Raw genomic sequence first — 21,685 nt, forward strand, 5'->3', positions numbered from 1 at the left:
GTGCTTTTTAGTTGCGGGCGTATTTGTCACTGTACTCTCTTGCATATGCTTTTGGTGGTAAAGTTCTTTTGGCTAATGGTTCATTTGTTTTACCTGGGCTAGTAGAGGCAGTGACTGGTGGGGATGTATGGACTATAGGTGAAGTTGCATTGACTAGTGGTAAAGTTGGAATGACTGGTGGTTAAAGGTTACATTACATTGTTAAGTTATGACTACTTGTGTTTCTTATATTTCTGAAGTTATAATAATAAAGATTATAATTCAATTTGCTTTTTAGTTGTGGGGGTATTTGTCATTGTACTCTTTTACATCCCTTTGTCCTCTACAGTTATATTGAGATATTATAGCTAAACTGAGTAGTGTTTCATTCAACTTAGAGGTAGTTCTTTTGACTAATGGTTCAGTAGTTTCACCTTGGGTACTAGCTGCAGTGACAGGTAGGGATGTTGTATGGACTATAGGTGAGGTTGCACTGAGTCGTGGTGAAGTTGCATTGACTGATGGTGAAGTTGCATTGGGTCGTGGTGAAGTTGCAGTGACTGATGGTGAAGTTGCATTGAGTCGTGGTGAAGTTGCAGTGACTGATGGTGAAGTTGCTGTGACTGATGGTGAAGTTGCATTGAGTCGTGGTGAAGTTGGAATGACTGGTGGTGAAAGGTTACATTACATTGTTAAGTTATGACAACAAATAATAATAAAGATTATAATTCAATGTGCTTTGTTGTGGGCGTATTTCTCACTGTACTCTTGTACATCCCTTTGTCCTCAGCAGTTATATTGAGATATTATAGCTAATTTGAGTAGTATTTCATTCAAATGAGTGGTAAAGGTCTTTTGTTTTACCTGGGCTAGTAGCTGTAGTGACTGGTGGGGATGTTGTATGGACTATGGGTGAAGTTGCATTGACTGATGGTGAAGTTACAATGACTGTTGGTGAAGTTGCATTGTGTTGTGGTGAAGTCTCATTGTGTTGTGGTGAAGTTGCAGTGACTGATGGTGAAGTTGCATTGAGTCGTGGTGAAGTTGGAATGACTGGTGGTGAAAGGTTACATTACATTGTTAAGTTATGACTACTTGTGTTTCTTATATTTTTGAAGTTATAATAATAAAGATTATAATTGAATGTGCTTTTTAGTTGCGGGCGTATTTGTCACTGTACTCTCTTGCATATGCTTTTGGTGGTAAAGTTCTTTTGGCTAATGGTTCATTTGTTTTACCTGGGCTAGTAGGGGCAGTGACTGGTGGGGATGTATGGACTATAGGTGAAGTTGCATTGACTGGTGGTAAAGTTGCATTGAGTCGTGGTGAAGTTGGAATGACTGGTGGTTAAAGGTTACATTACATGTTAAGTTATGACTACTTGTGTTTCTTACATTTCTGAAGTTATAATGATAAATGTTACAATTCAATTAGCTTTTTAGTTATGGGGGTATTTGTCATTGTACTCTTGCACATCCCTTTGTCCTCTGCAGTTATATTGAGATATTATAGCTAAACTGAGTAGTGTTTCATTCAAATTAGTGGTAAAGGTCTTTTGAGTAATGGTTTGTTTGTTTTACCTGGGCTGCTAGTAGCTGTAGTGACTGGTGGGGATGTTGTATGGACTATGCGTGAAGTTGCATTGTGTTGTGGTGAAGTTGCAATGACTTGTGGGGAAGTTGCATTGAGTCGTGTAGTTTGGGGTGTAGACTGTGGTGTAGTTTGGGGTGTAGTCTGTGGTATAGTTAGTGGTGTAGTATGTGGTGTAGTTTGGGGTGTTTCACAAATAACTGTGGTAGAAGCTGTTTTTGGACCAGTTGTTTTTACTTTCGGTGCCTTAGTTGTTGATACAGCCTGAGATGTTTTTTCTTCCTTTGTGGTTGTTTCAGCATATTTGGTTGTTGTTTCCTTTGATACTTTTGTTGTTGGTACACTGGTTGTCGTGGTTACAACAGTGGGCTTGGAAGTAACTGTTGTTTCTGGGCTAATTGTGGTTGGTAAGGAAGTTGTTGCTACCAGAATAACTGTGGTAGAAGCTGTTGTTGGACCAGTTGTTTCTACTTTTGGTGGCTTTGTTGTTGAAACACTCTGAGTTGTTGTTGCTTCCTTTGTGGTCGTTTCAACAGGTTTGGTTGTTGTTTCCTTTGATGCTGTTGTTGTTGGTACTACGGTTGTCGTGGTTTCAACAGTGGGCTTGGAAGTAACTGTTGTTTCTGGGCTAATTGTGGTCTCAGGAACAGAGGTGGTGGTTTCACGAATAACTGTTGAAGAAGCTGATCTTGGACCAGTTGTTTCTACTTTTGGTGGCTTTGTTGTTGATACAGCCTGAAGGTTACATTGTTGTTGAGTTGTTGTTGCTTCCTTTGTGGTTGTTTCAACAGGTTTTGTTGTTGTATCCTTTGTTGTTGTTGTTGTTGTTGTTATTGGTAGAATTGAAGTTGTGGTTTCAGCAGTGGGCCTTGAAGTAACTGTTGTTTCTGGGATAGTTGTGGTGTCAGGAACAAAGGTGGTGGTTTCACGAAAAACTGTGGTAGAAGCTGTTGTTGGACCAGTTGTTTCTACTTTCGGTGCCTTTGTTGTTTCCTTTGTTGTTGTTGTTATTGGTACAATTGTAGTCGTGGTTTCAACAATGGGCTTGGAAGTAATTTTTGTTTCTGGGCTAGTTGTGGTCTCAGGAACAGAGGTTGTTGTTTCACGAATAACTGTTGAAGAAGCTGATCTTGGACCAGTTGTTTCTACTTTTGGTGGCTTTGTTGTTGATACGGCCTGAACTGTTGTTGTTTCCTTTGTGGTTGTTTCAACAGGTTTTGTTGTTGTTGTTTTTGTTATTGGTACAATTGAGGTTGTGGTTTCAACAGTGGGCTTGGAAGTAACTGTTGTTTCTTGGCTAGTTGTGGTCTCAAGAACAGAGGTGGTCGTTTCACGAATAACTGTGGTAGAAGCTGTTTTTGGACCAGTTGTTTTCACTTTCGGTGCCTTTGTTGTTGATACAGTCTGAGATGTTGTTGCTTCCTTTGTGGTCGTTTCAACAGGTTTGGTTGTTGTTTCCTTTGATGCTGTTGTTGTTGGTACACTGGTAGTCGTGGTTACAACAGTGGGCTTGGAACTGACAACAGTCGTTTCTGGGCTAGGTGTGGTTGGTAGGGAAGTTGTTGTTACCAGAATAACTGTGGTAGAAGCTGTTGTTGGACCAGTTGTTTCTACTTTTGGTGGCTTTGTTGTTGAAACACTCTGAGTTGTTGTTGCTTCCTTTGTGGTCGTTTCAACTGGTTTTGTCGTTGTTGTTTCCTTTGTTGTTGTTGTTATTGGTACAATTGTAGTCGTGGTTTCAACAGTGGGCTTGGAAGTAATTGTTGTTTCTGGGCTAGTTTTGGTCTCAGGAACAGAGGTGGTGGTTTCACGAATAACTGTGGTAGAAGCTGATATTGGACCAGTTGTTTCTACTTTTGGTGGCTTTGTTGTTGATACAGTTTGAGATGTTGTTGCTTCCTTTGTGGTCGTTTGAACAGGTTTTGTTGTTGTTTCCGTTGTTTTTGGTACAGTGGTTGTCGTGGTTAAAACAGTGGGCTTAGAAGTGACAACAGTTGTTTCCGGGATTGGTGTGGTTGGTATGGAGGTTCTTTTTACCAGAATAACTGTGGTAGAAGCTATTTTTGGACCACTTGTTTCTACTTTTGGTGGTTTTGTTGTTGATACAGTCTGAGTTGTTGTTGCTTCCTTTGTGGTTGTTTCAACAGGTTTTGTTGTTGTATCCTTTGTTGTTGTTGTTGTTGTTATTGGTAGAATTGAAGTTGTGGTTTCAGCAGTGGGCCTTGAAGTAACTGTTGTTTCTGGGCTAGTTGTGGTGTCAAGAACAAAGGTGGTGGTTTCACGAATAACTGTGGTAGAAGCTGTTGTTGGACCAGTTGTTTCTACTTTCGGTGCCTTTGTTGTTGATACAGTCAGAGATGTTGTTGCTTCCTTTGTGGTTGTTTCAACAGGTTTTGTTGTTGTATCCTTTGATGCTGTTGTTGTTGGTACACTGGTTGTCGTGGTTACAACAGTGGGCTTGGAAGTGACAACAGTTGTTTCTGGGCTAGGTTTGGTTGGTAGGGAAGTTGTTGTTACCAGAATAACAGTGGTAGAAGCTGTTGTTGGACCAGTTGTTTCTACTTTTGGTGGCTTTCTTGTTGAAACACTCTGAGTTGTTGTTGCTTCTTTTATGGTCGTTTCAACTGGTTTTGTCCTTGTTGTTTCCTTTGTTGTTGTTGTTATTGGTACAATTGTAGTCGTGGTTTCAACAATGGGCTTGGAAGTAATTTTTGTTTCTGGGCTAGTTGTGGTCTCAGGAACAGAGGTTGTTGTTTCACGAATAACTGTGGTATAAGCTGAGCTTGGACCAGTTGTTTCTACTTTCGGTGCCTTTGTTGTTGATACAGTCTGAGATGTTGTTGCTTCCTTTGTTTCAACAGGTTTACTTTGTGGTGTAGTACTTTGTGGTGTAGTCTGTAGCGTAGTACTTAGTGGTGTAGTTTGGGATGTAGTCTGTAGCGTAGTAATTTGTGGTGTAGTTTGGGGTGGGGATGTTGTATGTACTATGGGTGAAGCTGACTTGACAGATGGTGAAGTTGCAATAACTGGTGGTGAAAGGTTACATTACATTGTTCAGTTATGACTACTTGTGTTTCTTATATTTCTGAAGTTATAATAATAAAGATTTTATTTCAATGTGCTTTTTAGTTGTGGAGGTATTTGTCACTGTTCTCTTTTACATCCCTTTGTTCTCTGCAGTTATATTGAGATATCATACTATAATTCTAGTAACCTCTGTTTGTTTGTCTGTTTGTAGTGGTAGGTGTTTGTAGTGGTAAGTGAAGCTACCCGGTTCTCCTCAGTGGCTGGACCAATTGCTCTGATTTTGCACACAGCCATTGATCATTACCATCTGAACTTAACTGTGAAGCCCGTTTTTCGATTTCATCAAATCTCAGCTTCTTATTAGCGTTTTTGTGTAAAACACTGTCGCCATGGTTACGGGGCTGCCCAGCTATGGGACGAACTGCCTCCCGGGTTGCCAGATCATGTGCGCATATCCCCCCACGGATGCGTCGACCGGGTATGGTCTAGTTATAGCTAAACTGAGCAGTGTTTCATTCAACTTAGTGGCAGGCATGCAATGCTCATTTGGTATGTTCTTGCACTCTATTTCAATGACGTGACGCGCACGTCGCTTAACACCTACACTGCAAGTCACACAATGGACAATTGATATGCATCTAGGCTTATTCCTATGTTAATTCACTAGGTGTGAGTCGGGAGCCTTTGAAAACTTTGTTGAAGTGCGAATTTAAGGATTCTATGACATTCTTTTTTTTTTGGGGGGGGGGGGGTTTATGACCTCAATTACACCCAAAAAATCTGAACTTTGAACATTCAGTGGATTTTCTGTGGTCTGGGGTTTTCTGAATAATTAGGCTGAAAAGTAATCTGAGCTTGGCCCTTCGGCAGTGAAGTCACAGCCCATTAATCCCGCCCATTCTCCTCCTCGCCCCTCCCCTCCACTATCCTTTCCTTTGGGGGGGGGGGGGGGGGGCGGAGCAGAAGTGATGATTGACAGGCAAAATCCCTCAACAGCGACACCCGCAGGCAAAGATTTATTTTTTCATTGCAGTTGAAAAGGCTTTAGAAATGTGAGAGAAAAACACCTGCCAAAGGCTTTTAATGTGTGGTAAAACTGAACGTCATGAAACCTTTAAAGTAGTTTTAAATATATGCGTGTGCCTGCGTGTGCTCCTGGTCAAATAGGTTCCGGCACGGCGTGCAAGGTCGTCCAGTGAGCATTGCACCCCTGCTTAGTGGTAAAGTTATTTTGACTAATGGTTTGTTTGTTTTACCTGGGGTAGTAGCTGCAGTGACTGGTGGGGATGTTGTATGGATTATGGGTGAAGTTACATTGACTGATGGTGAAGTTGCAATGACTGGTGATGACGTTGCATTGTGTCGTGGTGAAGTTGCATTGAATGGTTGTGATGTCCCATTGACTAGTGTGGAAGCTGTATTACCTGATGAAAAGGTTCCATTAAATTGTGAAGTTATTTTTACCTGTGTTTCTTATGTGTGAAAAAAAGTTAAATTGAATATATTTTGTGAGTGGCAAATGTTTCACAACACCCACTCCATGAATTTCACCCCCGAAAGCCTTTTATAAACATATTTTCTATTTCTATTGAAAGTGGAGCGGGGCGTCGAAAATGGCGTCATCCGGCCGCAAGACGGAAACGCATCGGTTTCCTGTTTGGCCCGGAACTACTACGCTAGTAATAAAAAGGAATTTCACGCTGTTTTTATAACTTTATAGGATTTGAAGATGGAAAAACAACAGCAAAAGAAAACACAGCTCACGGTAACTAAAGCTCCAATGGCTAAGAGAAATGATCCGCAGATAGTATAAAACAATTAAAAAACGCTTTTTGAAACGCTTCCGCCTTCCGGTGAAAACAAATGGAATTCTGGGTAATGCAGGACTGGGATGTAGTACTTTGTATACTACTAATAATATCCTTGAAAACCCCCTTAATAAAAGCTGAGCACTCATAAAATAAGAACAGGATAACAAATCATCCACAGATCTAAATTAGTGGTAAAGGTCTTTTGTTTTACCTGGGCTAGTAGCTGTAGTGACTGGTGGGGAAGTTGTATGGACTATGGGTGAAGTTGCTATGACTGGTCGTGAAGTTGAACTGAATGGTTGTGATGTCCCATTGTTGACTGATGTGGAAGTTGTATTACCTGATGAAAAGGTTACATTAAATTGTGAAGTTATGATTACCTGTGTGTCTTATATTTCTGAAGTTAACCTTATATCCTTGAAAACCCCCTTAATAAAAGCTGAGCACTCATAAAATAAGAACAGGAAAACAAATCATCCACAGATCTGTCAGTGTAACAACAAAACATTTTCCTACGGGAACATTGGCACACAAAACATCTATGCCAACTACCAGAGGGAAGAACAAACTGTTGTTCTGTTTAGTGATGGATAGAGATGAAGATAATACAAAGTAGAAACATCTTGTTATTTCCAACTACATTCTTCACTGAAAAATAAACTAGAAAAATGAAAGAAAAACCCCTAAAGACCTGCAATGATGGTAGTGACCAGCAGAGGTTGCTAAAAATCGTTATTTTTGGACCTATCTTGTATTGCTTTAAGTTATGACAACTTGTGTTTCTTATATTTCTGAAGTTATAATGATAAATGTTACAATTCAATGTGCCTTTTAGTTGTGGGGGTATTTGTCATTGTACTCTTGCACATCCCTTTGTCCTCTGCAGTTATATTGAGATATTATAGCTAAACTGAGTAGTTTTTCATTCAACTTAGTGGTAGTAATTTTGACTAATGGTTCAGTTGTTTCACCTTGGGTACTAGCTGCAGTGACAGGTAGGGATGTTGTATGGACTATAGGTGAGGTTGCACTGAGTCGTGGTGAAGTTGCAGTGACTGATGGTGAAGTTGCATTGAGTCGTGGTGAAGTTGGAATGACTGGTGGTGAAAGGTTACATTACATTGTTAAGTTATGACAACAAATAATAATAAAGATTATAATTCAATGTGCTTAGCTGTGGGGGTATTTGTCACTGTACTCTTGTACATCCCTTTGTCCTCAGCAGTTATATTGAGATATTATAGCTAATTTGAGTAGTGTTTAATTCAAATTAGTGGTAAAGGTCTTTTGTTTTACCTGGGCTAGTAGCTGTAGTGACTGGTGGGGATGTTGTATGGACTATGGGTGAAGTCGCATTGACTGATGGTGAAGTTACAATGACTGTTGGTGAAGTTGCATTGTGTTGTGGTGAAGTCTCATTGTGTTGTGGTGAAGTTGCAGTGACTGATGATGAAGTTGCAGTGACTAATGGTGAAGTTTCATTGAGTCGTGGTGAAGTTGGAATGACTGGTGGTGAAAGGTTACATTACATTGTTAAGTTATGACTACTTGTGTTATATTTCTGAAGTTATAATAATAAAGATTAAATTTGAATGTGCTTTTTAGTTGCGGGCGTATTTGTCACTGTACTCTCTTGCATATGCTTTTGGTGGTAAAGTTCTTTTGGCTAATGGTTCGTTTGTTTTACCTGGGCTAGTAGAGGCAGTGACTGGTGGGGATGTATGGACTATAGGTGAAGTTGCATTGACTGGTGGTAAAGTTGCATTGAGTCGTGGTGAAGTTGGAATGACTGGTGGTGAAAGGTTACATTACATTGTTAAGTTATGACTACTTACGGTTCTTATATTTCTGAAGTTATAATAATAAAGATTATAATTCAATGTGCTTTTTAGTTGTGGGGGTATTTGTCACTGTACTCTTTTACATCCCTTTGTCCTCTGCAGTTATATTGAGATATTATAGCTAAACTGAGTGTTTCATTCAACTTAGAGGTAGTTCTTTTGACTAATGGTTCAGTTGTTTCACCTTGGGTACTAGCTGCAGTGACAGGTAGGGATGTTGTATGGACTATAGGTGAGGTTGCACTGAGTCGTGGTGAAGTTGCAGTGACTGATGGTGAAGTTGCATTGAGTCGTGGTGAAGTTGCAGTGACTGATGGTGAAGTTGCATTGAGTCGTGGTGAAGTTGGAATGACTGGTGGTGAAAGGTTACATTACATTGTTAAGTTATGACAACAAATAATAATAAAGATTATAATTCAATGTGCTTAGTTGTGGGGGTATTTCTCACTGTACTCTTGTACATCCCTTTGTCCTCAGCAGTTTTATTGAGATATTATAGCTAATTTGAGTAGTGTTTCATTCAAATTAGTGGTAAAGGTCTTTTGTTTTACCTGGGCTGGTAGCTGCAGTGACTGGTACGGATGTTGTTTGGATTATGGGTGAAGTTGCAATGACTGGTCGTGAAGTTGCATTGAATGGTTGTGATGTCCCATTGACTGGTGTGGAAGCTGTATTACCTGATGAAAAGGTTACATTACATTTATTTTAATTATTTAAGATATTTTTACCTGTGTTTCTTATATTTCTGAAGTTATAATAATAAAGATTATAATTCAATGTGCAATCAGCACTGCATTGCATTGCAGTGCTGGAGTTGTGAGTGGAATTGTATAATGTGTTACTATTATCAGTATTTGTCAATACTAATTATCAATTCATTACGTTTAAGAATTTCTGCAAGGCTGCAGTTATAAACATTTGAAGTACAGTTTCAATTATTTTTGATGAAATAGTACCTGCTGCTGCATTCGTGGTGATTGTTAAAGGTGCTGCTGTTGTGGGTGCTTCAGTTGGCGGCAAAACCACTGTAAAAATAAAACTTTCATATCAATACTTGTGCAGGCAATAATTAATAACAAGAAAACATGTAATGTCATTAAACATTTCATTGGCACACTGTGAGCTTTTATCGGTTGAGTGAACAATTCTTACCAGTGGCAACAATAGATGATGTGTCCACATCAAGGGAGAAATTAGAATTAGGGTTGGATACAGCCGCCTTGAGAGTACCAGTCACAGAAGTGGCATCTGGTGCTGTGGCATTTGCGTCTATGTTGAATATTAATTCAGCCTGTACCTTTACTGATCCTGAGCTGTAAAATTGATGTTGAAAAGTTTTTTTAATGGATTTATTTTCAATATTATTATTATTATTAATAGTATTATTATTATTATTATTATTACTGTTATAATAATGAATTATGTCGCATCAACATTTTTGTTATTTATGACTACATTAAAGGTACAAATGAATTATATGTAAGTCAATTAATAAAAAAACATAGATACTTAAAACAGTAAACACCATTGGTGCATACCTGAAGCCGGTTACAACGGTGCGATTGAAATTAGAAAACTCTGTCTTATAGACGTTGTCCATCTGTAAACAGAAATGCAGGCATTGAAATAATTACAGGAATAATTCCAGAGAAACTGTAAAAGAATCATTATTATTCCACCAAGTTCATTCCATGGTTCATGATTAATAGATTTACATTGAATGAATCAATAAGAATGTTCTTCTCATGTTGAAAGCTGGAGGAGGTTGTTTGTTAAAATCTATAAAACTGCAATCATTTTAAGTTGTTTTGTTATTTGGTAATTGTACAATAAAAGCAATACATTTCCATACAGTAGGTTTCTTTTTAAACATCATTATTATACATTTGCCAGAAATCAATATTATAGTAAAATGCATGAGAGCAGGAATCACTGATGATATGGAGATTTTTTTTGACAGGCTTTGCATGATCATAATGGACTTACCGCTGAAGCTACATCTTTTGCTAAGTCCTTGAATTCTTGTGAGGATGTGTCTGCAAGTGCCTGTGTGAAGGTTGCCGCTATTTTGAATTCCAACTTGACCTTTGGTGGTACAGGCGCAGGTGTTGTAGCTGCACGTGATACACAATGGGTAGAAACAGTTAGTTGAAGTTATAATGAATTAGTATAGCGGAACTGAGTAGTGATATATTCAAAGTGATTAGTGGTAAAGTTCTTTTGACTAATGGTTCAGTTGTTTCACCTTGGGTAGTAGCTGCGGTGACAGGTAGGGATGTTGTATGGACTATAGGTGAAGTTGCGCTGAGTCGTGGTGAAGTTGCAGTGACTGATGATGAAGTTGCAGTGACTGATGGTGAAGTTTCATTGAGTCGTGGTGAAGTTGGAATGACTGGTGGTGAAAAGTTACATTACATTGTTAAGTTATGACTACTTGTGTTTCTTATATTTCTGAAGATATAATAATAAAGATTATAATTGAATGTGTATTTGTCACTGTACTCTCTTGCATATGCTTTTGGTGGTAAAGTTCTTTTGGCTAATGGTTCATTTGTTTTACCTGGGCTAGTAGAGGCAGTGACTGGTGGGGATGTATGGACTATAGGTGAAGTTGCATTGACTGGTGGTGAAGTTGCATTGAGTCGTGGTGAAGTTGGAATGACTGGTGGTTAAAGGTTACATTACATTGTTAAGTTATGACTACTTATGGTTCTTATATTTCTGAAGTTATAATAATAAAGATTATAATTCAATGTGCTTTTTAGTTGTGGGGGTATTTGTCACTGTACTCTTTTACATCCCTTTGTCCTCCGCAGTTAAATTGAGATATTATAGCTAAACTGAGTGTTTCATTCAACTTAGAGGTAGTTCTTTTGACTAATGGTTCAGTTGTTTCACCTTGGGTACTAGCTGCAGTGACAGGTAGGGATGTTGTATGGACTATAGGTGAGGTTGCACTGAGTCGTGGTGAAGTTGCATTGACTGATGGTGAAGTTGCATTGAGTCGTGGTGAAGTTGGAATGACTGGTGGTGAAAGGTTACATTACATTGTTAAGTTATGACAACAAATAATAATAAAGATTATAATTCAATGTGCTTAGTTGTGGGGGTATTTCTCACTGTACTCTTGTACATCCCTTTGTCCTCAGCAGTTATATTGAGATATTATAGCTAATTTGAGTAGTGTTTAATTAAAATTAGTGGTAAAGGTCTTTTGTTTTACCTGGGCTAGTAGCTGTAGTGACTGGTGGGGATGTTGTATGGACTATGGGTGAAGTTGGAATGACTGGTGGTGAAAGGTTACATTACATTGTTAAGTTATGTCTACTTGTTTTATATTTCTGAAGTTATAATAATAAAGATTATAATTGAATTTGCTTTTTAGTTGCGGGCGTATTTGTCACTGTACTCTCTTGCATATGCTTTTGGTGGTAAAGTTCTTTTGGCTAATGGTTGATTTGTTTTACCTGGGCTAGTAGAGGCAGTGACTGGTGGGGATGTATGGACTATAGGTGAAGTTGCATTGACTGGTGGTAAAGTTGCATTGAGTCGTGGTGAAGTTGGAATGACTGGTGGTGAAAGGTTACATTACATTGTTAAGTTATGACTACTTATGGTTCTTATATTTCTGAAGTTATAATAATAAAGATTATAGTTCAATGTGCTTTTTAGTTGCGGGGGTATTTGTCATTGTACTCTTTTTTTTCTTCTTTTTTTTTTGTCCCGCGATTTTTGTAACCCATTTTTTTTCACCCGGTGCCAATTTCCTAAGTGATCCTGGGCGCTACACCAGCCCTACACCAGCACTACACCAGTCTCCCACAGCCTGGGGAGGCCAGGGCCGAGCTCATGCTTCCTTCAGTGCATGAGAGCCAACTGACCTTCTTGTCACCTGACAGGGGGGAGTTTCCCTGGTAGGACGTAGCACGTGGAAGGAATATGTTATTCCAACCAGTTCCCTTCCCCTCCATCAGGCGCCCCGGCTGTCATGGGGGAGGCGGTATAGTGACCAGGATTACTACATGTTTTTGTGAGGGTATTAACTACCCTGGGAGACACGGGGAGAACATGCAAACTCCACACAGAGTAGGCCCTTTCGCCAACCCCACCTAGGGTATGGGCGCTGATGACGCGGAGGAGAAGACACGCCCCCAACGCCCACAGCGTCCCCGGCGGGAATCGAACCCAGGACCTTCTTGCTGTGAGGCGACAGCGCTACCAACTGCGCCACCGTGCCCCTGTCATTGTACTCTTGCACATCCCTTTGTCCTCTGCAGTTATATTGAAATATTATAGCTAAACTGAGTAGTGTTTCATTCAACTTAGAGGTAGTTCTTTTGACTAATGGTTCAGTTGTTTCACCTTGGGTACTAGCTGCAGTGACAGGTAGGGATGTTGTATGGACTATAGGTGAGGTTGCACTGAGTCGTGGTGAAGTTGCATTGACTGATGGTGAAGTTGCATTGAGTCGTGGTGAAGTTGCAGTGACTGATGGTGAAGTTGCATTGAGTCGTGGTGAAGTTGCAGTGACTGATGGTGAAGTTGCAGTGACTGATGGTGAAGTTGCATTGAGTCGTGGTGAAGTTGGAATGACTGGTGGTGAAAGGTTACATTACATTGTTAAGTTATGACAACAAATAATAATAAAGATTATAATTCAATGTGCTTAGTTGTGGGGGTATTTCTCACTGTACTCTTGTACATCCCTTTGTCCTAAGCAGTTATATTGAGATATTATAGCTAATTTGAGTAGTGTTTCATTCAAATTAGTGGTAAAGGTCTTTTGTTTTACCTGGGCTAGTAGCTGTAGTGACTGGTGGGGATGTTGTATGGACTATGGGTGAAGTTGCATTGACTGATGGTGAAGTTACAATGACTGTTGGTGAAGTTGCATTGTGTTGTGGTGAAGTCTCATTGTGTTGTGGTGAAGTTGCAATGACTTGTGGTGAGGTTGCATTGTGTCGTGGTGAAGTTGCAATGACTAGCCGTGGTGAAGTCGCATTGTGTCGTGGTGAAGTTGCAGTGACTGATGGTGAAGTTGCATTGAGTCGTGGTGAAGTTGGAATGACTGGTGGTGAAAGGATACATTACATTGTTAAGTTATGACTACTTATGGTTCTTATATTTCTGAAGTTATAATAATAGAGATTATAATTCAATGTGCTTTTTAGTTGTGGTGGTATTTGTCATTGTACTCTTGCACATCCCTTTGTCCTCTGCAGTTATATTGAGATATTATAGCTAAACTGAGTAGTGTTTCATTCAACTTAGAGGTAGTTCTTTTGACTAATGGTTCAGTTGTTTCACCTTGGGTACTAGCTGCAGTGACAGGTAGGGATGTTGTATGGACTATAGGTGAGGTTGCACTGAGTCGTGGTGAAGTTGCATTGACTGATGGTGAAGTTGCATTGAGTCGTGGTGAAGTTGCAGTGACTGATGGTGAAGTTGCAGTGACTGATGGTGAAGTTGCATTGAGTCGTGGTGAAGTTGGAATGACTGCTGGTGAAAGGTTACATTACATTGTTAAGGTATGACAACAAATAATAATAAAGATTATAATTCAATGTGCTTAGTTGTGGGGGTATTTCTCACTGTACTCTTGTACATCCCTTTGTCCTCAGCAGTTATATTGAGATATCCTACTATAATTCTAGTAACCTCTGTCCGTAGTGGTGTCTGTAGTGGTGAGTAGGTGAGTACGTGAAGCTACCCGGTTCTCCTCAGTGGCTGGAGCAATTGCTCTGATTTTGCACACAGCCATTGACCATTACCATCTGAACTTAACTGTGAAGCCCGTTTTTCAATTTCATCAAATCTCAGCTTCTTATTAGCGTCTTTGTGTCAAACACTGTCGCCATGGTTACGGGGCTGCCCAGCTATGGGACGAACTGCCTCCCGGGTTGCCAGATCATGTGCGCATATCCCCCCACGCATGCGTTGACCGGGTATGGTCTAGTTATAGCTAATTTGAGTAGTTTTTCTTTCAAATTAGTGGTAAAGGTCTTTTGTTTTACCTGGGCTAGTAGCTGTAGTGACTGGTGGGGATGTTTTATGGACTATGGGTGAAGTTGCATTGACTGATGGTGAAGTTACAATGACTGTTGGTGAAGTTGCATTGTGTTGTGGTGAAGTCTCATTGTGTTGTGGTGAAGTTGCAATGACTTGTGGTGAGGTTGCATTGTGTCGTGGTGAAGTTGCAGTGACTGATGGTGAAGTTGCATTGAGTCGTGTTGAAGTTGGAATGACTGGTGGTGAAAGGATACATTACATTGTTCAGTTATGACTACTTGTGTTCCTTATATTTTTGAAGTTATAATAATAAAGATTATAATTGAATGTGCTTTTTAGTTGTGGGCGTTTTTGTCACTGTACTCTCTTGCATATGCTTTTGGTGGTAAAGTTCTTTTGGCTAATGGTTCATTTGTTTTACCTGGGATAGTAGAGGCAGTGACTGGTGGGGATGTACGGACTATAGGTGAAGTTGCATTGACTGGTGGTGAAGTTGCACTGAGTCGTGGTGAAGTTGGAATGACTGGTGGTGAAAGGTTACATTACATTGTTAAGTTATGACTACTTATGGTTCTTATATTTCTGAAGTTATAATAATAAAGATTATAATTCAATGTGCTTTTTAGTTGTGGGGGTATTTGTCACTGTACTCTTTTACATCCCTTTGTCCTCTGCAGTTATATTGAGATATTATAGCTAAACTAGTAGTGTTTCATTCAACTTAGTGGTAAAGGTCTTTTGTTTTACCTGGGCTAGTAGCTGTAGTGACTGGTGGGGATGTTGTATGGACTATGGGTGAAGTTGCATTGACTGATGGTGAAGTTACAATGACTGTTGGTGAAGTTGCATTGTGTTGTGGTGAAGTCTCATTGTGTTGTGGTGAAGTTGCAATGGCTTGTGGTGAGGTTGCATTGTGTCGTGGTGAAGTTGCAATGACTGGCCGTGGTGAAGTATCATTGTGTCGTGGTGAAGTTGCAGTGACTGATGGTGAAGTTGCATTGAGTTGCATTTCAACTTCAACTTCACGTGGTGAAGTTGAAATGACTGGTGGTGAAAGGTTACATTACATTGTTAAGTTATGACTACTTGTGGTTCTTATATTTCTGAAGTTATAATAACAAAGATTATAATTCATTGTGCTTTTCAGTTGTGGGGGTATTTGTCACTGTACTCTTTTACATCCCTTTGTCCTCTGCAATTATATTGAGATATTATAGCTAAACTGAGTAGTGTTTCATTCAACTTAGAGGTAGTTCTTTTGACTAATGGTTCAGTTGTTTCACCTTGGGTACTAGCTGCAGTGACAGGTAGGGATGTTGTATGGACTATAGGTGAGGTTGCACTGAGTCGTGGTGAAGTTGCATTGACTGATGGTGAAGTTGCATTGAGTCGTGGTGAAGTTGCAGTGACTGATGGTGAAGTTGCATTGAGTCGTGGTGAAGTTGCAGTGACTGATGGTGAAGTTGCAGTGACTGATGGTGAAGTTGCATTGAGTCGTGGTGAAGTTGGAATGACTGGTGGTGAAAGGTTACATTACATTGTTAAGTTATGACAACAAATAATAATAAAGATTATAATTCAATGTGCTTAGTTGTGGGGGTATTTCTCACTGTACTCTTGTACATCCCTTTGTCCTCAGCAGTTTTATTGAGATATTATAGCTAATTTGAGTAGTGTTTCATTCAAATTAGTGGTAAAGGTCTTTTGTTTTACCTGGGCTGGTAGCTGCAGTGACTGGTACGGATGTTGTTTGGATTATGGGTGAAGTTGCAATGACTGGTCGTGAAGTTGCATTGAATGGTTGTGATGTCCCATTGACTGGTGTGGAAGCTGTATTACCTGATGAAAAGGTTACATTAAATTTATTTTAATTATTTAAGATATTTTTACCTGTGTTTCTTATATTTCTGAAGTTATAATAATAAAGATTATAATTCAATGTGCAATCAGCACTGCATTGCATTGCAGTGCTGGAGTTGTGAGTGGAATTGTATAATGTGTTACTATTATCAGTATTTGTCAATACTAATTATCAATTCATTACGTTTAAGAATTTCTGCAAGGCTGCAGTTATAAACATTTGAAGTACAGTTTCAATTATTTTTGATGAAATAGTACCTGCTGCTGCATTCGTGGTGATTGTTAAAGGTGCTGCTGTTGTGGGTGCTTCAGTTGGCGGCAAAACCACTGTAAAAATAAAACTTTCATATCAATACTTGTGCAGGCAATAATTAATAACAAGAAAACATGTAATGTCATTAAACATTTCATTGGCACACTGTGAGCTTTTATCGGTTGAGTGAACAATTCTTACCAGTGGCAACAATAGATGATGTGTCCACATCAAGGGAGAAATTAGAATTAGGGTTGGATACAGCCGCCTTGAGAGTACCAGTCACAGAAGTGGCATCTGGTGCTGTGGCATTTGCGTCTATGTTGAATATTAATTCAGCCTGTACCTTTACTGATCCTGAGCTGTAAAAATTGATGTTGAAAAGTTTTTTTAATGGATTTATTTTCAATATTATTATTATTATTATTAATAGTATTATTATTATTATTATTATTACTGTTATAATAATTAATTATGTCGCATCAACATTTTTGTTATTTATGACTACATTAAAGGTACAAATGAATTATATGTAAGTCAATTAATAAAAAAACATAGATACTTAAAACAGTAAACACCATTGGTGCATACCTGAAGCCGGTTACAACGGTGCGATTGAAATTAGAAAACTCTGTCTTATAGACGTTGTCCATCTGTAAACAGAAATGCAGGCATTGAAATAATTACAGGAATAATTCCAGAGAAACTGTAAAAGAATCATTATTATTCCACCAAGTTCATTCCATGGTTCATGATTAATAGATTTACATTGAATGAATCAATAAGAATGTTCTTCTCATGTTGAAAGCTGGAGGAGGTTGTTTGTTAAAATCTATAAAACTGCAATCATTTTAAGTTGTTTTCTTATTTGGTAATTGTACAATAAAAGCAATACATTTCCATACAGTAGGTTTCTTTTTAAACATCATTATTATACATTTGCCAGAAATCAATATTATAGTAAAATGCATGAGAGCAGGAATCACTGATGATATGGAGATTTTTTTTGACAGGCTTTGCATGATCATAATGGACTTACCGCTGAAGCTACATCTTTTGCTAAGTCCTTGAATTCTTGTGAGGATGTGTCTGCAAGTGCCTGTGTGAAGGTTGCCGCTATTTTGAATTCCAACTTGACCTTTGGTGGTACAGGCGCAGGTGTTGTAGCTGCACGTGATACACAATGGGTAGAAACAGTTAGTTGAAGTTATAATGAATTAGTATAGCGGAACTGAGTAGTGATATATTCAAAGTGATTAGTGGTAAAGTTCTTTTGACTAATGGTTCAGTTGTTTCACCTTGGGTAGTAGCTGCAGTGACAGGTAGGGATGTTGTATGGACTATAGGTGAAGTTGCACTGAGTCGTGGTGAAGTTGCAGTGACTGATGATGAAGTTGCAGTGACTGATGGTGAAGTTTCATTGAGTCGTGGTGAAGTTGGAATGACTGGTGGTGAAAAGTTACATTACATTGTTAAGTTATGACTACTTGTGTTTCTTATGTTTCTGAAGTTATAATAATAAAGATTATAATTGAATGTGTATTTGTCACTGTACTCTCTTGCATATGCTTTTGGTGGTAAAGTTCTTTTGGCTAATGGTTCATTTGTTTTACCTGGGCTAGTAGAGGCAGTGACTGGTGGGGATGTTTGGACTATAGGTGAAGTTGCATTGACTGGTGGTAAAGTTGCATTGAGTCGTGGTGAAGTTGGAATGACTGGTGGTTAAAGGTTACATTACATTGTTAAGTTATGAGTACTTGTGTTTCTTATATTTCTGAAGTTATAATAATAAAGATTATAATTCAATGTGCTTTTTAGTTGTGGGGGTATTTGTCATTGTACTCTTGCACATCCCTTTGTCCTCTGCAGTTATATTGAGATATTATAGCTAAACTGAGTAGTGTTTCATTCAACTTAGAGGTAGTTCTTTTGACTAATGGTTCAGTTGTTTCACCTTGGGTACTAGCTGCAGTGACAGGTAGGGATGTTGTATGGACTATAGGTGAGGTTGCACTGAGTCGTGGTGAAGTTGCATTGACTGATGGTGAAGTTGCATTGAGTCGTGGTGAAGTTGCAGTGACTGATGGTGAAGTTGCATTGAGTCGTGGTGAAGTTGGAATGACTGGTGGTGAAAGGTTACATTACATTGTTAAGTTATGACAACAAATAATAATAAAGATTATAATTCAATGTGCTTAGTTGTGGGGGTATTTCTCACTGTATTCTTGTACATTCCTTTGTCCTCAGCAGTTATATTGAGATATCCTACTATAATTCAAGTAACCTGACGGTGTCTTGGGTGGCTGGCTGGTGTCTTGATCAAACTGTGCATGCGTCTTGGTGTGCATTGTCAGGTTTCGCGAGAGAAACAAGCAGCAAGGTCTATGAAAACAAGGCCAAACGAAACGAACCCTACAAGCAAAAAGGTCTATGAAAAGAAGGCCAAACGAAGCGCCTTCACATATATATACCTTGCCTCTTGGAAAACAGCCGATCTACAAGCTCACAACGCGTCCCCACACCCACCTGCACTTTCACAACCAACGCCAAAACACAATACCACCAATATTGACCCTAAACCGCTTACAATAGGCCTACATGGCAACTAGACTCCTTCAACACCATAGACCCGGCCCACTCTCTGAGTGCATTCTTACTGTGGAAAGTGGAAACACACCAGACTTTTTTCGCACACACGAGTAACATGCCTACACCATTCTCCGTAGTAGGGAGCCACGTGTCACAATGTACATTTTATTTGTGTTTGCGCGACGCCCGTGTGTGTGTTCGCGTCGGGAGCGTGTGTGTGTGTGTGTGTGCGTAAGTGCGTGCGTGCGTGCGTGCGTGCGTGCGTGCGTGCGTGCGTGCGTGCGTGCGTGCGTGCGTGCGTGTTTCGACGGGGGGCGGTGTTTGTGTGTGTTCTGTGCCTCCACGACGGGATGTGCGTGTGTGTGTACACACGACTACACCATTAGTTCTCAAAGTGGGGTCCGGGGACCCCCAGGGGTCCTTGAGGGAGTTCCAGGGGGTCCCCAGCTAAATGATAGATTAGGCACCAAATGGACCCTTATGGGTCTGTAACTCTGAGAGTGTACAAATGGAACCAAATGGACTCTAAGGGGTCCATTTGGTTCCATTTGTACACTCTCAAGAGTTAAATAAACATAGACTTTACTATATAAATTGGGGTCCAAGACATAGGAATGCCATTAAATGGGGGTCCATAGCCCTAATGCATGTCAAACTGGGGGTCCTTGAAATTAAAATGGTTGAGATTCACTGCTAGAGCCGTAAAAAAAAAACTCTCTTATGGGGGTCCCTGGCATATCTTTTCAAATGGGGGTCCGCGGGCTAACAAGTGTCAATTTGGGGGTCCTTGACATAAAAACGTTTGAGAACCACTGCACTACACAGTACAAATTCACTTTCGATCCCTGATAAACTGTCTGTTCTCAGCGCATAAGCCAAACTGCACACTTTGGGTGCTCATATTCCCCTACGGGTATGGTCTAGTTATAGCTAATTTGAGTAGTGTTTCATTCAAATTAGTGGTAAAGGTCTTTTGTTTTACCTGGGCTAGTAGCTGTAGTGACTGGTGGGGATGTTTTATGGACTATGGGTGAAGTTGCATTGACTGATGGTGAAGTTACAATGACTGTTGGTGAAGTTGCATTGTGTTGTGGTGAAGTCTCATTGTGTTGTGGTGAAGTTGCAATGACTTGTGGTGAGGTTGCATTGTGTCGTGGTGAAGTTGCAATGACTGGCCGTGGTGAAGTCGCATTGTGTCGTGGTGAAGTTGCAGTGACTGATGGTGAAGTTGCATTGAGTCGTGGTGAAGTTGGAATGACTGGTGGTGAAAGGATAAATTACATTGTTCAGTTATGACTACTTGTGTTCCTTATATTTTTGAAGTTATAATAATAAAGATTATAATTGAATGTGCTTTTTAGTTGCGGGCGTATTTGTCACTGTACTCTCTTGCATATGCTTTTTTTGGCTAATGGTTCATTCGTTTTACCTGGGCTAGTAGAGGCAGTGACTGGTGGGGATGTATGGACTATAGGTGAAGTTGCATTGACTGGTGGTGAAGTTGCATTGAGTCGTGGTGAAGTTGGAATGACTGGTGGTGAAAGGTTACATTACATTGTTAAGTTATGACTACTTGTGTTTCTTACATTTCTGAAGTTATAATAATAAAGATTATAATTCAATGTGCTTTTTAGTTGTGGGGGTATTTCTCACTGTACTCTTGTACATCCCTTTGTCCTCAGCAGTTATATTGAGATATTATAGCTAAACTGAGTAGTGTTTCATTCAAATTAGTGGTAAAGGTCTTTTGTTTTACCTGGGCTAGTAGCTGTAGTGACTGGTGGGGATGTTGTATGGACTATGGGTGAAGTTGCATTGACTGATGGTGAAGTTACAATGACTGTTGGTGAAGTTGCATTGTGTTGTGGTGAAGTCTCATTGTGTTGTGGTGAAGTTGCAATGACTTGTGGTGAGGTTGCATTGTGTCGTGGTGAAGTCGCATTGTGTCGTGGTGAAGTTGCAGTGACTGATGGTGAAGTTGCATTGAGTCGTGGTGAAGTTGGAATGACTGGTGGTGAAAGGATACATTACATTGTTCAGTTATGACTACTTGTGTTCCTTATATTTTTGAAGTTATAATAATAAAGATTATAATTGAATGTGCTTTTTAGTTGCGGGCGTATTTGTCACTGTACTCTCTTGCATATGCTTTTGGTGGTAAAGTTATTTTGGCTAATTGTTCATTTGTTTTACCTGGACTAGTAGAGGCAGTGACTGGTGGGCTGTGCTGGGCTCTGTTAGGTTGTACGGGGCAGTACTATAGTATAGCCTAGCAATATTCATGTAAAACTATTGCCAGTGGACACAAACCCATGTAAAAAATATTGCCCGTGGACACAGTGGTTAATCTCAAGTACAAAGGGGCTACAGGGCTGACAAGAGCCTAGTACAGCCTAATAGAGCCTATTAGAGTCTAGTAAGACCTAGAACATTCTAGTCTAGCCTATTCCAGCTGGACCCAGCCCTGTATAACCTATTACAGTCATTTAACTACCCCAATACCCTAAGCTATTCTCCCAGTGGGCTGGACTTTGTGTGCTGGAATGTGCCGGACTGCTGGGCTCTGGTGGGCTCTGGTGGGCTGTGCTGGAGTCTGTTAGGTTGTACGGGGCAGTACTATACTATAGCCTAGACATTTTCATGTAAAACTATTGCCGGTGGACACAAACCCATGTAAAACTATTGCCCGTGGACACAGTGGTTAATCTCAAGTGCAAAGGGGCTAC

At 39.8% G+C, this 21,685-nt stretch overlaps 3 protein-coding genes across 3 annotated transcripts in view; all 3 read right to left on the reverse strand.

Annotated features, from left to right (window-relative positions):
- LOC311057224 (uncharacterized protein) overlaps positions 1-7,479 on the reverse strand; it is a 64,491-nt gene extending 57,012 nt beyond the window's left edge. The window contains exons 1-5 of the mRNA XM_084074173.1: positions 7,379-7,479; positions 6,619-6,747; positions 5,853-6,020; positions 844-1,032; positions 414-644 (exon numbers count right to left, since the gene is read on the reverse strand). The gene's annotated coding sequence lies outside the window, so the exon portion shown is untranslated. The remainder of the gene's footprint in view (positions 1-413; positions 645-843; positions 1,033-5,852; positions 6,021-6,618; positions 6,748-7,378) is intronic.
- An 848-nt stretch (positions 7,480-8,327) lies between these two features.
- LOC311054705 (uncharacterized protein) lies at positions 8,328-11,221 on the reverse strand (the record flags this gene model as incomplete). The annotated part of the gene is made up of 9 exons (XM_084070709.1): positions 11,147-11,221; positions 10,494-10,640; positions 10,235-10,362; positions 9,787-9,848; positions 9,401-9,561; positions 9,205-9,273; positions 8,800-8,925; positions 8,433-8,600; positions 8,328-8,344 (listed from the first exon to the last, which is right to left on the reverse strand). The coding sequence occupies exons 4-9, from the start codon at positions 9,846-9,848 to the stop codon at positions 8,328-8,330; spliced, it is 603 nt and encodes a 200-aa protein (XP_083926835.1). The 5' UTR covers positions 10,235-10,362; positions 10,494-10,640; positions 11,147-11,221.
- Positions 11,222-12,618: 1,397 nt separating this feature from the next.
- Positions 12,619-18,398, reverse strand: LOC311054716 (uncharacterized protein; the record flags this gene model as incomplete). Its single annotated transcript, XM_084070719.1, has 13 exons — positions 18,325-18,398; positions 17,669-17,815; positions 17,410-17,537; positions 16,962-17,023; positions 16,572-16,732; positions 16,376-16,444; positions 15,971-16,096; positions 15,541-15,771; positions 15,005-15,301; positions 14,916-14,928; positions 14,679-14,780; positions 13,565-13,747; positions 12,619-12,841 (listed from the first exon to the last, which is right to left on the reverse strand). The coding sequence occupies exons 4-13, from the start codon at positions 17,021-17,023 to the stop codon at positions 12,619-12,621; spliced, it is 1,467 nt and encodes a 488-aa protein (XP_083926845.1). The 5' UTR covers positions 17,410-17,537; positions 17,669-17,815; positions 18,325-18,398.
- Positions 18,399-21,685: the final 3,287 nt, after the last annotated feature.

Source organism: Gymnoscopelus microlampas, assembly GCF_963454915.1.
Source record: "Gymnoscopelus microlampas genome assembly, chromosome: 2".
Lineage (NCBI taxonomy): Eukaryota > Metazoa > Chordata > Actinopteri > Myctophiformes > Myctophidae > Gymnoscopelus > Gymnoscopelus microlampas.